At 48.8% G+C, this 16,873-nt stretch overlaps 1 protein-coding gene across 2 annotated transcripts in view; it reads right to left on the bottom strand.

Moving 5' to 3' along the window:
* LOC144930732 (uncharacterized) overlaps nt 1–16,873 on the bottom strand; it is a 66,618-nt gene that overhangs the window by 10,460 nt on the left and 39,285 nt on the right. The window contains exon 5 of one of the 2 annotated variants that reach the window (XM_078853726.1): nt 15,798–15,845. The exons of the other annotated variant lie outside the window; for it this stretch is intronic. Coding sequence (XP_078709852.1) covers nt 15,798–15,845 — 48 coding nt within the window. The remainder of the gene's footprint in view (nt 1–15,797; nt 15,846–16,873) is intronic. 2 annotated transcript variants of the gene reach the window in all.

Below are 16,873 nucleotides of genomic sequence, written 5' to 3'. Positions count from 1 at the left end.
ATATCAGAAATAGAAATCGATTGCAGTCTATGAAACTAGAGGGTAGCCATTCAGCTCTGCTCTCGTCTCATTTCTAGCCCATTTAACCCATTTGCAGATGGAAAATAAAGAGGACCGTATGTGCACCAGTGTGCTGGATTTACAGAAAGTTTGATACTCATATCAATTTACCATAGATCCTGAAACTATCAAGATAAACCCATTGGTCTATTCCTCCTTGATGCTTTTATATCACACTGAGGATAGTAAAGGATGGCATCACAATAGGACACAAGCCACTGATCAGATTTCACTATCAGTATGCATAGATTCCAAGACCAGAAGGGACCATTGCCCAGGGGTGGGCAAACTTTTTGGCCTCAGGGCCACATCTGGGTATGGACATTGTATGGTGAGCCATGAATGCTCATGAAATTAGGGGTTGGGATGCAGGAGGGGGTGAGGGCTCTGGCTGGGGGTGCAGGCTATGGGATAGGGCCAGGGATGAAGGCTTTGGGGTCCAGGAGGGGGTTGAGGGTGGAGCAGAGGGGCTCAGAATAATGGAGGGGGCTCCAGGATGAGGCAGGGGGTTGGGGTGTGGGAGGGGGTATGGGCTCTGGGCCAGGGGTGTGGGTTCCAGGGTGGGGCCCGGGGGCTCTGGGCCGGGGCTGAGGGGTTCGGAGTGCAGGAGGGGGCTCCAGGATGGGGGAAGGGGGTTGGGGTCTGGGGCGGGAGGTGAGGGCTCTGGCTGGGGGTGCGGACTCTGTGGTGGGGCTGGGGATGAGGGGTTTGGGGTGCCGGAGGGGGCTCCAGGCTGGGATTGAGGGGTTTGGAGGGTGAGAGGGGGATCAGGGCTGGGACAGGGGGTTGGGGTTGGGGCACGGGAGGGGGTCAGAGGTGCAGGCTCCGGGCAGCGCTTACCGGAAGCAGCGGTATGTCCCCACTCTGGCTCCTATGTGGAGGCGCAGTTAGGCAGCTCTGCACACTGCCTGGTCTGTGGGCACTGCCCCCGCAGCTCCCATTGCCATGGTTCCCGGCCAATGGGAGCTGCAGAGCCTGTGCTTGTGGTGGGGGCAGTGTGCGGAGCCCCCTGGCTGCCTGTACGCATAGGAGCCAGAGTGGGGACATGCCGCTGCTTCCGGGGGCCGCATGGAGCCACGGCACATGCAGAGCGGTGCCAGCCCCTGACCCGGCTCCCTGGCGGGAGCTCGAAAGCTGCATTAAAAGGTCTGACAGGTTGGATGCAGCCCGTAGTTTGCCCATCCCAATCTACTTTGACCTTCTGAACAACACAGGCCACAGAGCTTCCCCCAAATAATCCCTTTTTTAACTAGAACATATCCTTTTTCTTTTTTTTTAAAGGCATCCAATCTTGATTTAAAAATTGCCAGTGATGGAGAATCCACCATGACATTTGGCACATTGTTCCAATTACCCTCACTTAAATATTTACACCTTATTTCTAGCTTCAGTTTCCACCATTGGATTATGTTCTACCTTTGCCTGCTAGATTATAGAGCCCATTATCAAATATTTGTTCCCCATGTAGGTACTTATGAAGTGATCAAGTCACCCCGTAACATTCTCTTATGAATTGGTTGACTTGCACCTGTGCTCTAGTTTCCTCCCTTGCTGGTTCTTCTGTGCACCATGGTACTCTAACTACTAAGGATGCTTCATGGAAAGAGGGCTCCTAGATACCACTGTGTCAGGGGCTTAGGTCCAAACATCAGGCTGACCCCAGCTCCTGGAGTCCTATTAGCATTTTACAGGTGTTCATTAAACACCAAAAGGCATTGTGCTTTACCCACTTGCGCTGTAATTTAATCCATTTTCATAAGCTAAGGAAGAGTTGGGCCAGGTCAGTATGTGGAAAGATGACCTCCAAGGAAAAAACAGGAGATGCAGGAAGTAGTAGTGGTGGCTTAGTAAGGATTTCTGTCAATACTAAGCCAGTGGCCCTCTATGGCACCAGGGAAAGCTGCGCTGCAGGATAAGATGTAAAATTGAGGTCCTGGCCAATTGTGGTCATTAAACATCCCATGGCACTTTTTTCAAGAGCAGCGGTGTAAACCACAAATTCCATCTTGGGAAACTATATTTTACCTCCCTGGATTGCCCTTATAGTTTTATATGCATAAAGTCTCTTTCCTTTCCTCCTCTCCTAAAACTCTTGTGTAATGTTGCTGTGTTCTGTTAAATGCCTGCTCTATTCCACGCAGTCTCATCCTCGGCACTGAAAGAGGCAGGGGTCCTGTCGAAAAAAATAGTATGGGATCAGATAATTAAAGACTGTATCATAATGCATCGGCACAAAGGAACAAAATTTGAGTTGCACAGGCATCCTTAATGCTGGCATTCCTAATTTTGGGGTGTTGGACTTTGCAGCTGTAATGTCCTTTTAACTAGAGCTGGTTCAAATCAGAATTTCTGTCCTGTGGAAATGGCGATATTGTGAAATTTGGTTTCAGCTGGAATTGGGACGGAAAAGTGAAATATCACAGAACAGTAAGTGCAAAAAAAAGGTTGATTCAAAACCTTTCATTTCAACATTGCTGAATCGAACTCTTTCATTTTGGTTTGTTGAGCCTGTTGAAATGTTTTGTTTGAGGTTGGTTCAGCATTAATCTGTGCCTGCATCAGCTGCTATGGTGTCTCATAGACGTTTCAATTCAAGGTCCCCCTATTCTCCTCTGTGGGCTGGCGCTCCCTGGCTGGACCACATCTTCATGATGGAAATGCATGGTTACGTTAACTCCCATGATGCATCACATCATTTCAGCCAGAGAGAAGACTGTGGTGCATAATGGGAGATGCAGTCTCGTCAGGGAGTCTGGCCCATAGAGAAGAACACGGGCAGGAAGCACCTGAACTACCGTCTCCCATGAGACACTGCATCAGCGGACACAGACTAACACCGAACTGCCCTGACACAAAACTTTTTGATTCAATTTGAGCTGAAAATGTTCTGATTTGGGTCAACCCAACCCAGAAGGATCTATTTTGTTTAGATTTTTCTGATGGGAAATAAAAAAAATTCCCTGAGGGGAAATTTTCAATTTTGTGAAAACCAATTTCCAATGAAAAAACATTGGTGGAAAATTCCCAACCAGCTCTACTTTTTAATGTAGTTTTTTTTGTGATGTAATACATAAAAATGTGAACGGATGTTTTAGCTGTCAAAGGACAGTGCAAGGCTATGCCACATAGGGACAATTCTTTATTTTACTTGGTTTTGTGTTCAAGAACCCTCGGTAACTGTATTTGGATACTTGCTGCCTTTTCTGTCTGTCTGAGGTAGTTAGTTATATGGTCCTCATTAACATGGTATCTTAGTGTCTCACAAGCTTTAATATGTTTATCCTCATAACACCCCTGAGAGGCAGGGCAGGACTGTTATCCCCATTGTACAGATAGGGAAACTGAGGCACAGAGAGACAGACTGACTTACCCAAAGCCCTGGTCTACACTAGGACTTTAGGTCGAATTTAGCAACGTTAAATCGATTTAAACCTGCACCCGTCCACACAGTGAAGCCCTTTATTTCGACTTAAAGGGCTCTTAAAATCGATTTCCTTACTCCACCCCTGACAAGTGGATTAGCGCTTAAATCGACGTTCCCGGCTCGAATTTGGGGTACTGTGGACACAATTCGATGGTATTGGCCTCTGGGAGCTATCCCAGAGTGCTCCATTCTGACCGCTCTGGACAGCACTCTCAACTCAGATGCACTGGCCAGGTAGACAGGAAAAGAACCGCAAACTTTTGAATCTCATTTCCTGTTTGGCCAGCGTGGCAAGCTGCAGGTGACCATGCAGAGCTCATCAGCACAGGTGACCATGATGGAGTCCCAGAATCGCAAAAGAGCTCCAGCATGGACCGAACGGGAGGTACGGGATCTGATCGCTGTTTGGGGAGAGGAATCCGTGCTATCAGAACTCCATTCCAGTTTTCGAAATGCCAAAACCTTTGTGAAAATCTCCCAGGGCATGAAGGACAGAGGCCATAACAGGGACCCGAAGCAGTGCCGCGTGAAACTGAAGGAGCTGAGGCAAGCCTACCAGAAAACCAGAGAGGTGAACAGCCGCTCTGGGTCAGAGCCCCAAACATGCCGCTTCTATGATGAGCTGCATGCCATTTTAGGGGGTTCAGCCACCACTACCCCAGCCGTGTTGTTTGACTCCTTCAATGGAGATGGAGGCAATACGGAAGCAGGTTTTGGGGACGAAGAAGATGATGATGATGAGGGGGTTGTAGATAGCTCACAGCAAGCAAGCGGAGAAACCGGTTTTCCCGACAGCCAGGAACTGTTTCTCACCCTAGACCTGGAGCCAGTACCCCCCGAACCCACCCAAGGCTGCCTCCTGGACCCAGCAGGCGGAGAAGGGACCTCTGGTGAGTGTACCTTTTAAAATGCTATACATGGTTTAAAAGCAAGCATGTGAAAGGATTACTTTGCCCTGGCATTTGCGGTTCTCCTAGATGTAGTCCTAAAGCCTTTGCAAAAGGTTTCTGGGGAGGGCAGCCTTATTGCGTCCTTCATGGTAGGACACTTTACCACTCCAGGCCAGTAACACGTACTCGGGAATCACTGTAGAACAAAGCATTGCAGTGTATGTTTGCTGGCATTCAACCAAAATCCGTTCTTTATCTCTCTGTGTTATCCTCAGGAGAGTGAGATATAATTCATGGTCACCTGGTTGAAACAGAGTGCTTTTCTTCAGGGACACTCAGAGGTGCCCGTTCCTGCTGGGCTGTTTGCCTGTGGCTGAACAGAAATGTTCCCCGCTGTTAGCCACAGGGAGGGGGGAAGGTTGAGGGGGTAGTCACGCGGTGGGAGGAGGCAAAATGCGACCTTGTAACGAAAGCACATGTGCTATGTATGTAATGTTAACAGCAAGGTTTACCCTGAAAGAGTGTAGCGACTGTTTTATAAAATGTGTCTTTTTAAATACCGCTGTCCCTTTTTTTTTCTCCACCAGCTGCATGTGTTTCAATGATCACAGGATCTTCTCCTTCCCAGAGGCTAGTGAAGCTTAGAAAGAAAAAAAAACGCACTCGCGATGAAATGTTCTCCGAGCTCATGCTGTCCTCCCACACTGACAGAGCACAGACGAATGTGTGGAGGCAAATAATGTCAGAGTGCAGGAAAGCACAAAATGACCGGGAGGAGATGTGGAGGGCTGAAGAGAGTAAGTGGCGGGCTGAAGAGAGTAAGTGGCGGGCTGAAGACAGGGCTGAAGCTCAAATGTGGCGGCAGCGTGATGAGAGGAGGCAGGATTCAATGCTGAGGCTGCTGCAGGACCAAACCAGAATGCTCCAGTGTATGGTTGAGCTGCAGCAAAGGCAGCTGGAGCACAGACTGCCACTGCTGCCCCTCTGTAACCAACTGCCCTCCTCCCCAAGTTCCATAGCCTCCACACCCAGACGCCCAAGAACGTGGTGGGGGGGCCTCCGGCCAACCAGCCACTCCACCACAGAGGATTGCCCCAAAAAAAGAAGGCTGTCATTCAATAAATTTTAAAGTTGTAAACTTTTAAAGTGCTGTGCTTAAAGTGCTGTGTGGCATTTTCCTTCCCTCCTCCACCACCCCTCCTGGGATACCTTGGTAGTCATCTCCCTATTTGTGTGATGAATGAATAACGAATGCATGACTGTGAAGCAGCAATGACTTTATTGCCTCTGCAAGCGGTGATTAAAGGGAGGAGGGGAGGGTGGTTAGCTTACAGGGAAGTAGAGTGAACCAAGGGGCGGGGGGTTTCATCAAGGAGAAACAAACAGAACTTTCACACCGTAGCCTGGCCAGTCATGAAACTGGTTTTCAAAGCTTCTCTGATGCGTACCGCACCCTCCTGTGCTCTTCTAACCGCCCTGGTGTCTGGCTGCGCGTAACCAGCAGCTAGGCGATTTGCCTCAGCCTCCCACCCCGCCATAAACGTCTCCCCCTTACTCTCACAGATATTGTGGAGCACACAGCAAGCAGTAATAACAGTGGGAATATTGGTTTCGCTGAGGTCTAAGCGAGTCAGTAAACTGCGCCAGCGCGCCTTTAAACATCCAAATGCACATTCTACCACCATTCTGCACTTGCTCAGCCTGTAGTTGAACAGCTCCTGACTACTGTCCAGGCTGCCTGTGTACGGCTTCATGAGCCATGGCATTAAGGGTTAGGCTGGGTCCCCAAGGATACATATAAGCATTTCAACATCCCCAACAGTTATTTTCTGGTCTGGGAATAAAGTCCCTTCCTGCAGCTTTTGAAACAGACCAGAGTTCCTGAAGATGCGAGCATCGTGTACCTTTCCCGGCCATCCCACGTTGATGTTGGTGAAACGTCCCTTGTGATCCACCAGAGCTTGCAGCACTATCGAAAAGTACCCCTTGCGGTTTATGTACTCGGCGGCTTGGTGCTCCGGTGCCAAGATAGGGATATGGGTTCCGTCTATAGCCCCACCACAGTTAGGGAATCCCATTGCAGCAAAGCCATCCACTATGACCTGCACATTTCCCAGGGTCACTACCCTTGATATCAGCAGATCTTTGATTGCGTGAGCTACTTGCATCACAGCAGCCCCCACAGTAGATTTGCCCACTCCAAATTGATTCCCAACTGACCGGTAGCTGTCTGGTGTTGCAAGCTTCCACAGGGCTATCGCCACTCGCTTCTCAACTGTGAGGACTGCTCTCATCCTGGTATTCATGCGCTTCAGGGCAGGGGAAAGCAAGTCACAAAGTTCCATGAAAGTGCCCTTACGCATGCGAAAGTTTCGCAGCCACTGGGAATCGTCCCAGACCTGCAACACTATGTGGTTCCACCAGTCTGTGCTTGTTTCCCGAGCCCAGAATCGGCGTTCCACAGCATGAACCTGCCCCATTAGCACCATGATGCATGCATTGTCAGGGCCCATGCTTTCAGAGAAATCTGTGTCCATGTCCTGATCACTCACGGGACCGCGCTGACATCGCCTCCTCGCCCGGTATCGCGTTGCCATGTTCTGGTGCTGCATATACTGCTGGATAATGCGTGTGGTGGTTGATGTGCTCCTAATTGCCAAAATGAGCTGAGCGGCCTCCATGCTTGCCTTGGTATGGCGTCCGCACAGAAAAAAGGCGCGGAACGATTGTCTGCCGTTGCTCTGACGGAGGGAGGGGCGACTGACGACACGGCTTACAGGGTTGGCTTCAGGGAGCTAAAATCAACAAAGGGTGTGCCTGTACATCAAGGAGTATTTCAGGCAGGACTGCACGGAGGGTTCCAATAAGAAATGGTGCACCTAAGTTATCGTTGTTATTGGAACAAGGAGGTTAGCCTGGCCTCTGATTGATACATGGCTAGATTTACCTCGCTGCACCTTCTCTGTGAGTGACTGCAGTGTGATCTAGACAGGGGAGGAGGAAAATGAGTACAAAACAAATCTGGTCTATTTCTTGTTCTGACCCACTCCATCTATCTTTTACATCTTTGGCTGGCAGCAGACGGTGCAGAAGGACTGCATGCCATCCACATCTCATGGCTGCTTGGCAGAATGTTGGATCATATTAAAGAAGTTCTGTATTAAAATCACAAATGAGTTTGATTCCCCAGAGTTTAAATTCCAGGGTATTACTAATTAAGAGGTCTCTTGGTTTTTGGTATTGTTTCTCTCCCTCTATGTGTGAAACTTGCAAGCTGCTAACTGTGTTAGTACATTCTAAGACATAGTCTGTTCTCAAAGCAATTCACAAGAGAGAGAGACTCAAAGCAATACTCTAACAACAGAAACAGCACCCAGAGACTCCCCACCCTTTTGTTGTATTAACAATTGTGATTAAAATAGAGATAGAGGATGTATGTGGATGGATGCTTGGTGTGGATAATAACTGAATGATCAGGGAGGTGCCAGCCTAAGAATCCAGTGTCCATCGGCTGAAGAAGGTGTCAAGTGGAAATAACCAGAGGACCCCACCCGGAGGGCAGACTGGAATCCACCCAACAGCCTCAAGAATGGGAGAACCAAAGAACAAGATAACATCTTGGAGCCGTCAGGAATGTGCTATCTGCTGATTGATTCAGCAACAGCATGATGAAGCAATTCCCATAGACTGGCATAGGAAGAAATTCCTATAAAAATAGACTCTAAAAAGTGAGAACTTTGGGGTCTGATTCTGCAAACCAACTTCCAGGAGCATCAGATGAGCATCTGACAAGGCCCTGCTCCCTCCTCATGTCCAGGCCACCTGGCCAGTGGCTTGGCACGAGCAACTCTAAGGCTGGTAACTATGATAACAACCTTGCAGAACCTGTGTGTGTGTGTGTGTGTGTGTGTGTGTGTGTTTGTATGAATGAATGTGAGAATAAATATGAGATTGAATGGAATGTTATAGCTATAACTAACTGCTTACTATGATTCTTTCTGTATTCACAATAAATGTGGTATTTTGCCTTTTTCCCTTTAATAAGATCCTGCTGGTTTTTATTTTATTGGTACAACAAGAAGATGGTACAGTACGACTGCTAGCCATCTTCATCTCTTGCCTGCCTGGCATAAGATGGTACAATACGACTGCTAGCAATCCTCATCTCTTGCCTGCCTGGCAGAAGATGGTACAGTACGACTGCTAGCAGTCCGTATCGCCTGCCCGCTCACCATAAGACGGTTCAATAGGACTGACTGCAGGACTAAAGAGAATGACCTGGTCAAGTCACTCCAAATTTAGTCCCTGCGCCCATGTCTGCCCAGGTGCTCCCAGCCGACGTGGCCAGGAGCACCTCGGACACGACGAGGACGACTACCAGTCATATTGCATCGTCTGCTGCCAGAAGGCAATGGGTTGCTGCTACTGTGCAGCAAAGCCGTACCGCGTCTGCCAGCACCCAGGAGACATAGGGTGACGGTTACCTGAGCTGGCTCCATGCTTGCCGTGGTATGGTGTCTGCACAGGTAACTCATGAAAAAAGGCGCGAAATGATTGTCTGCCCTTGCTTTCACGGAGGGAGGGAGGGAACGGGGGCCTGACGACACGTACCCAGAACCACCCGCGACAATGTTTTAGCCCCATCAGAGTGCTCCATTGTGAGTGCTCTGGACAGCACTCTCAGATGCCCGATTGTTTGCCATTGCTCTGACGCTGGGAGGGGCGCTTACAGGGTTGGCTTCAGGGAGCTAAAATCAACAAAGGGGGTGGCTTTACATCAAGGAGTATTTCAGGCAGGACTTCACGGAGGGTTCCAATAAGAAATGGTGCACCTAAGTTATTGTCGTTATTGGAACAAGAAGGTTAGCCTGGCCTCTGATTGATACATGGCTAGATTTACCTCGCTGCACCTTCTCTGTAAGTGACTGCAGTGTGATCTAGAAGAATGAGTCCCCTAGACAGGGGAGAGGGGGAAGCAAATCTGGTCTATTTCTTGTTTTGATCCACTCCATCTATCTTTTACATCTTTGGCTGGCAGCAGACGGTGCAGAAGGACTGCATGCCATCCACATCTCATGGCTGCTCGGCAGAAGATGGTACAGTACGACTGCTAGCAGTCCGTATCGCCTGCCCGCTCACCATAAGACGGTTCAATAGGACTGACTGCAGGACTAAAGAGAATGACCTGCTCAAGTCACTCCAAATTTAGTCCCTGCGCCCATGTCTGCCCAGGCGCTCCTGATCGACCTCACAGAGGCGACCAGGAGCACCTCAGACATGACGATGATGGCTACCAGTCGTACTGTACCGTCTGCTGCCACAAGGCAAGGGGTTGCTGCTCCTGTGTAGCAATGCCGTACCGCGTCTGCCAGCACCCAGGAGACATAGGGTGACGGTTACCTGAGCGGGCTCCATGCTTGCCGTGGTATGGCGTCTGCACAGGTAACTCAGGAAAAAAGGCGCGAAATGATTGTCTGCCCTTGCTTTCACGGGGGGAGGGAGGGAACGGGGGCCTGACGATATGTACCCAGAACCACCCACGACAATGTTTTAGCCCCATCAGGCATTGGGATATCAACCCAGAATTCCAATGGGCAGCGGAGACTGCGGGAACTGTGGGATAGCTACCCACAGTGCAACACTCCGGAAGTCGACGCTTGCCTCGGTACTGTGGAAGCGCTCCGCCGAGTTAATGCACTTAATGCACTTAGAGCATTTTCTGTGGGGACACACACACTCGAATATATAAAAGCGATTTCTAAAAAAACGACTTCTATAAATTCGACCTAATTTCGTAGTGTAGACATACCCAAAGTCACACAGGAAGTTTATGGCAGAGCAGAGAAATCAGGCCCCAAACTAGTGCCCTAACCGTTGGACAATACTTCCTCTGCTGGAACAACCTTTTCTGCCTAGCTCAATTATTTCATGTTGGAAGAATGTCTTAGTCCTTCTCTCTCAGTTCTTCCTACTCCTCCTCACCTCACTTTCTCTTTAGAGCCCCAAGGAGATATCCATATGCCTTTAAACTCATGCCTAGCTGCCCTCCCCTCCACCCATTGCACTTCAAATGCCACCTGGGGTGATCCTGGTCTCTACCCATGTCAGGCACACTGAACAGTTGCGAAGTGGGCTGAGAATCATGGCTAAGCCAGTCTCCTTCCTACATGTTAGTGTCAGTTTAACCACAGGGCAGCCTGTGCCAGCAGGTGTTTGACAGCTGGTTAGTGCTTACCCCCATCCCGTCCAAGTCATGCTCTTTAGGGAGCCTCAGCTTTCTGTGTATTTACTTGCTTAGATTTCTGCAGCTCTATAATAATAGTGCTTTCCAACTGCTGCTAAACTCATTGCTCAGATAAACAGAGGCATCACTATCATGATGACAATGTTTCATGCACTCATCCCAACAGAGACCCACCAGAGCTCCGCTCACACAAGTATCCAGCCTCACCCATCTTCTTACTGACCTAGGAGAAAAGATGCGTCTTGTGGCAATAACTAGAGATGAACCAACTCAGATTATTACAGACCAATGGGTAAATTTATCAGGAGTATAAACCAACCACCACTAACTCTCATCAAGGATTGGCAGCTTCTCCCTTTGCATACACCTACTGTAGCTTGATGGTAACACAATTCACGGGCATAGGACACCTTTGTCTATCCCCCTTGACTGAGACCCCTTTTGCCTCCTATACCTCTTCTTAGAAGTTCAAGTTTGCTGCTTTCAAGGCCAGACTGCTTGGAACACCCATATGACAACAGATCTCCTTAAAACTACAAGTGGTGAGAATAAGAACAGAGAAAATGGAATTTAAACAAAAGAAATGTTTTGCTTAACAACCCTCAATTTACACTTCTCAGAAGCTGAACTAGCTGCTGCCTTCTCAGCTCAGTTACAGAGAAGAAAAGGCACCCCTGTGCATTTAAAGAGCAATTACCTTCCCCGGTCATGCTGGACTAGAAAGAGTTTCCACCACCCTGTTTATCAAGTTTCAGAGTAACAGCCGTGTTAGTCTGTATTCGCAAAAAGAAAAGGAGTACTTGTGGCACCTTAGAGACTAACCAATTTATTTGAGCATGAGCTTTCGTGTATCCTGTATTATCAAGTATCCTGAGGTCATCTTCTATCCCCCCAAACATTTTTTTCTGCCAACCTCCCCAGCCAGGTTAACCCCCAGGGGAATCTCTCTCTTCCCAAGCTTCAAGTTCAGCAGCTTACAAATCATTCTGAAGTTCCTACCTGTGTTTGTACAGCACCTAGCACAAGGGGAACAAGGTCCATGACTAGGACTCCTAAGCACTACAGTGATCACCTCCCCCACCCCCGACCTTTCATCTGTCCCAGAAGGACTATCGATGTACTCCTCAGCTAATCTGCTTGCTGTGTACAGAGTTTTGGGTTTCCGATCCATGAGTCACACTTTCAACTCCTGAGCGCACAGCATATAAAATTGTTCCATTTCAATCAGCCCAAAGGCCTCTTCTGTTATGAAGAGTCCTCTCCCATATACCCATCTCCTCCAAACTGAGCAGCAACTTCAGAATACCCCTCAATACCCTGCTTCCAAGCTCCCTGAAATTTCTTTCTGTATGAGTCACAGGTCTCTTCAAATTTCTGCAGCAAAGTGGTTTTAAACTTGTCATTCAAACAGTCTTCACTGGCCATTGAGATCATGCTGCTAACATTAACCATTCGATAAGGGAGCTGGAAACTGCATCTTATCCACAGCAGCTACCCAGTTCAGTGTGCACCTTCATTCAAAGCCTTTAGAAAACATAGATGGTACCACCTTCTTTATGTTTAGGAAACAGCTCAAGAGCTACATTGCCTGTGGAATTAGATGTGTGATTTCTATCTCCACTTACCCAATAGCTTAGCCTCTGGCTGTGCAACCACTCAGTGACCACTTCATGATAATGCCGTCTGTCATGTTCTCCCTTCTTACGTTGGCATTTTAATTCCTACTCCACACACTATCTTTCCTGCAGCTGTAGTCACTTTGTCTCCAGCTGGTCTTTCTTCCACTCCCAGACCCATTTGCCCTGAGCACTCTGCCCAGGTGATGCTCTGCTGTTCTTCCTGTCACTGCAGACATTCCATTCATCCTCCAAGCTCCCCGCTGAGGTCTCATCCTCCACCCTGGATTCTCCAGCTTCTCCTGGCCTGCTGTGGCCCTGGTCTCCCTCAACTTCCTCAGGCCCTGACCTGGCTGCTGGCACTGGCTGTGCCTGGTTCCTCCCTTTCGAGGTTTCTCCATTCTCTGCAGTTCCTGAGCCTCCATTTGGCTGCATGTGACCATGGATACAACACTTGCTTTTGTTGGTTACTGAAGTTGCTAAAGTAGTTTTCTTTCCCCACACAGCTCTATTGTTACTCCTCCTTTAACATCTCGTAGCTCACCTCCTCCTTCTGCCTTTTCCTAATCTTAACCCAAAAAGAAAATAAGTATAGAACAGATTTTCTTTCCCCCCTCTATAATTCTTGTTTTTTCACCTGTTGCTTCTTATGAGTTTTCACCACAGCCAGACCCAATATGCTGCTATCACTGCAAACCAAACACTACCTCCAACTCCCATCACCTAGGTCCTTCAGCCTCACCCCTTGCGTTTGCCTGCCATAGCCTGAAGGCCACACAACTCAATGGGATAGGACACCTTTGTCCATGGCCCTTGACCAAGACTGGGAGGAGAGCGTAAGTTCCAGAACTCCTTTTGCCTTCTGTACCCTCCTTAGAGGTTACTCCCTTCAGGGCCAGGGCTAAAAGCCCCACACAACAGTGGATTTCCTTAGAATTAGAGGCATTGAAAGTAAAAAGAGAGAAGAGGAAATTAAAACAGAAGAAGTGTTTAGAGTATTGTCTCTGGATTTACACTTCTCACAAGCTGAACTAGATGTGGCCTTTTCTCAGCTGGATGCCAGAGAAGAAAAGGCCATTTGATATGTAAATAGCATTTCTCTTCTCTGGCCTTCCCTGTGGGAGATTCAGCCCTGAGCTATGTCCAGAGGACATTCCTCCCTCACGAACTGTTTGTCAAGTGCTTCCTCCTAGGAGTACTGTATTAGGGGAGCTCACCTTGCAATCCTTCCAAGTTGTGGCACTTCCCCCATGGGAATTCCCTCCCTCCAAGCCTCCAGTGCAGCCCTTCATTGGTTGCTCTGAAAGAAGCCAATGAACCTATCTGGCTTATATGTTTATCATGGGTCTATCCATTGTTCTGGGGATAGGTATCAGAGCATGACTTCAGTCTGGCTTCAGTGGAGTTTTTTAATCCTATCCTCCCTCCGTACTTATCTTCCTTGGTTATAAATATATATTATTGATGAATCAGATCATCTGTCACAGGAAGGGTCTCAACTTGGACCAGTCTGGTCAAAGCCATCAGAAGGCTTGGGAGTAGGAAGCTTGCAGAACTGATTTAATGCAGCATTAGTTTCTGACACAAGTTTCCCCTCATGCCTGTGGGTTCCCTGAGCTCCAACTCCCATCTCCCACAGCCTTCTTATTACATTCTTAGGGAGGTTTCAGAGTAACAGCCGTGTTAGTCTGTATTCGCAAAAAGAAAAGGAGTACTTGTGGCACCTTAGAGACTAACCAATTTATTAGAGCATAAGCTTTCGTGAGCTTCATCTGATGAAGTGAGCTGTAGCTCACGAAAGCTTATGCTCTAATAAATTGGTTAGTCTCTAAGGTGCCACAAGTACTCCTTTTCTTTATTCTTAGGGAGGAATTCCATGGGCATCATCTTCTGAGTTCACAGATTTTAGGGCCGGAAGGATGCACTGTGATCATCTAGTACAGTGGTCTCCAAACTTTTTACTCCCAAGATCACTTTTTGAATTTAAGGGCAACCCAGGATCTACCCCGCCCCTTCCCCAAAGCCCCGCCCCACTCACTCCATCCCCCCCTCTGTCCATCACTCGCTCTCCCCCACACTCACTCACTTTCACTGGGCTGGGGTAGGGGTTTGGGAGGGGGTGCAGGCTCTGGGATGGGGCAGAGGGGTTTGCAGTGTGGGAGGGAGCTCTGGGCTGAGCCTGGAACAGGAGGTTTGGGTGCAGGAGGGGGTGAGAAGTGCAAGCTCTAGGAGGGAGTTTGGGTGCAGGAGGGGGCTCTGGGAGACTGTATGGGCTGCTGGCTCTGAGAGGGGGCTCAGGGATGGGGGTTGGGGTGCGGCCTCCTACCGGGCAGCACTTACCTCTGGTGGCTCCCGGTCGGTGGCAGGTGCAGCAAGGCTAAGGCAGGCTCCCTGCCTACCCCGGCCCCACGCCTCTCCCAGAAGGGGCCAACGCACCCCTGTGGCCTGGGATGGGGGCATGTGTCTCCTTGTGCTGCCCCTCTCTGCAAGCACCACCCTCACAGTTCCCATTGGCCACAGCTCCCTGTTCCCGGCCAATGGGAGCTGCGGGCACAGTGCTTGCAGGCAGGAGAAGTGTGCGGAGGGAGACCCCTGCCCACAAACCCCCCAGCCCCGGGCCATGAGGTGTGCTGGCTGCTTCTGGGAGCAGAATGGGACCAGGGTAGGCAGGGAGCCTGTCTTAGCAGCAGCCACACTGCGCCGCCAGAGATCGCAATCGACTGGGAGGTCCTCTAGGATTGACCAGTCGATCGCGATAAACTGGTTAGTGACCACTGATCTAGTCTGACCTCCTGCATAACAGGTCACAGAATTTCACTCACAGATTCCTGCAACTAGCCCATATCTTGTGGTTGAGCTAGATCATTCTGTTTAGAAAGACACCGCATTTTTACTTAAAGACGTAAAGTGAAGAGAATCCACCATATTCCTTGGTAAATTGTTCTAACAGCTAATTACCCACTTTGTTACAAATGCACATCTTCAGGCTAGAAATAAAGCATCTAGCTTCATCTTCCAGACCTTGGGTCTCTTTATGTCTTTGTCTGCTAGATTAATGAACCCTCTGCTGTCAGAGTTCTAGGTTTCTCACTCCAGTGACCTTCTCTTTCCCTTGAATTCTAAATTCCCCTTTTGAAATGAACCTGAAATCTATGAATCCCTCTTACTCCATCAGAATTCCCAAGGAAAGCACAGTTCTTGCTGAGAAACTCAGGAATCTTTGCTTTTGAAGCATCAGGAATAGGGAGTGGAAGAGAGTTGCTTCCTGAATTAAGTGTAACATATTGCCAGAGGTTCTTGAATAAGAATGTTTTTGCAGCATGTTCAGCCCCTGGGGGTGGCAGGGGAGAGGAAGGAGGAAGAATCTTGCTCTCCTATCTGGCCAGATCAGTGCTCAAGACCCAAAGAAGGTTGCATCAGGGCTTCCTAGGCTGAAAGAGCATCAGCACAGCTAAGAAGCTTGAGAAGAGGAGCAGACCAGAAAGATGGGGGATCCTCTGGGCTTTGAGAGAAGGAACTCAAGGAGAAGGAACAAAAGAGGATTTTGATGTCATTGTACTTACCCACTTTCGGGGTCTCCCTCTTGGTCTTTTCTCAGCTGAAGATTCTACCTTTAGTTATAACAAAAGACATGATCTAGTCCTCTTTCATAACTTATTGCACTTGTGATCAACACATTAAGGCCATGTCTGCATTACAGTGGCACAGCTATAACATTGTAGTGCCATGCTGTAGATGCTTCCTACAGCAATGAAAAGGGTTTTTCCACCACTGTAGGAACCCCACCTCCCCAAGTGATGGTAGTTGGGTCGACAGAAGCATTCTTCAATTGATCTAGCTGCATCTACACCATGCGTTGGATCAGCATGGGTACAGCACTCGGGTGTGTGTGTGAATTTTTCATAGTGACAGTGTTCAGAGATGTGAATTTTTTTACACCCCATAACACTGTAGCTATGTTGCCCTAACTTTTAAGTGTAGGCGAGGCCTAAACTTGGTCAGGGTGACTTCATTTTAAAGTCTTCCTGTGTGACTGCGGATTATGATTAGGAGTATACTAACTAGGAGGAGGTGGCAGGGTCTTAGGAGGAAGAGGAGAAGGCAAATAGTGGTGATGACCTGGTAGAGACAGAGGAAGCAGAGGAGGTTGCTGGCCAGGCATCAGAGAGGAGGAGGACAGGCAGACGTGGATTAGGAGCAGGCAAATTAGGATTAAGACTAGGACACCTAGAAGGAGGAGCTCTATGGGAAGGAGGACTTGGGAGATGACTAAACAGATGAAGCAGAAGACGGAGGCAGCCTAGAGGAGGATATCAACCAGGCAGAATTGGAGGATGTCAGAGGAGTAGGCAAATTAGGATGAAGACAAAAACAAGTAGGGGGAGGCGGAACCAGGAGGTGGAGATTTAGGAGAAGGACTGGGCAGTGGAAGCGGAGGCAGTGGACTAAGGGAAGGAGGAACATGATTAGGAGGCACAGAGTGCCAGATGGGGACTATGGTGTAGGAGAAGCACGAGGAGGAGGAAAGACACAGTGGAAGAGGAGAAGGATGAGGAGGAGGACCACCACTAGGAGGAGTAGGGTGAGGAGGAGGATAACTATGACTAGGAGGACAATTAGGATGAGGAGGAAGATGATG

This window comes from Lepidochelys kempii, chromosome 7, assembly GCF_965140285.1.
Source record: "Lepidochelys kempii isolate rLepKem1 chromosome 7, rLepKem1.hap1, whole genome shotgun sequence".
Lineage (NCBI taxonomy): Eukaryota > Metazoa > Chordata > Testudines > Cheloniidae > Lepidochelys > Lepidochelys kempii.
This window is presented reverse-complemented; position numbering and strand designations above follow the sequence as displayed.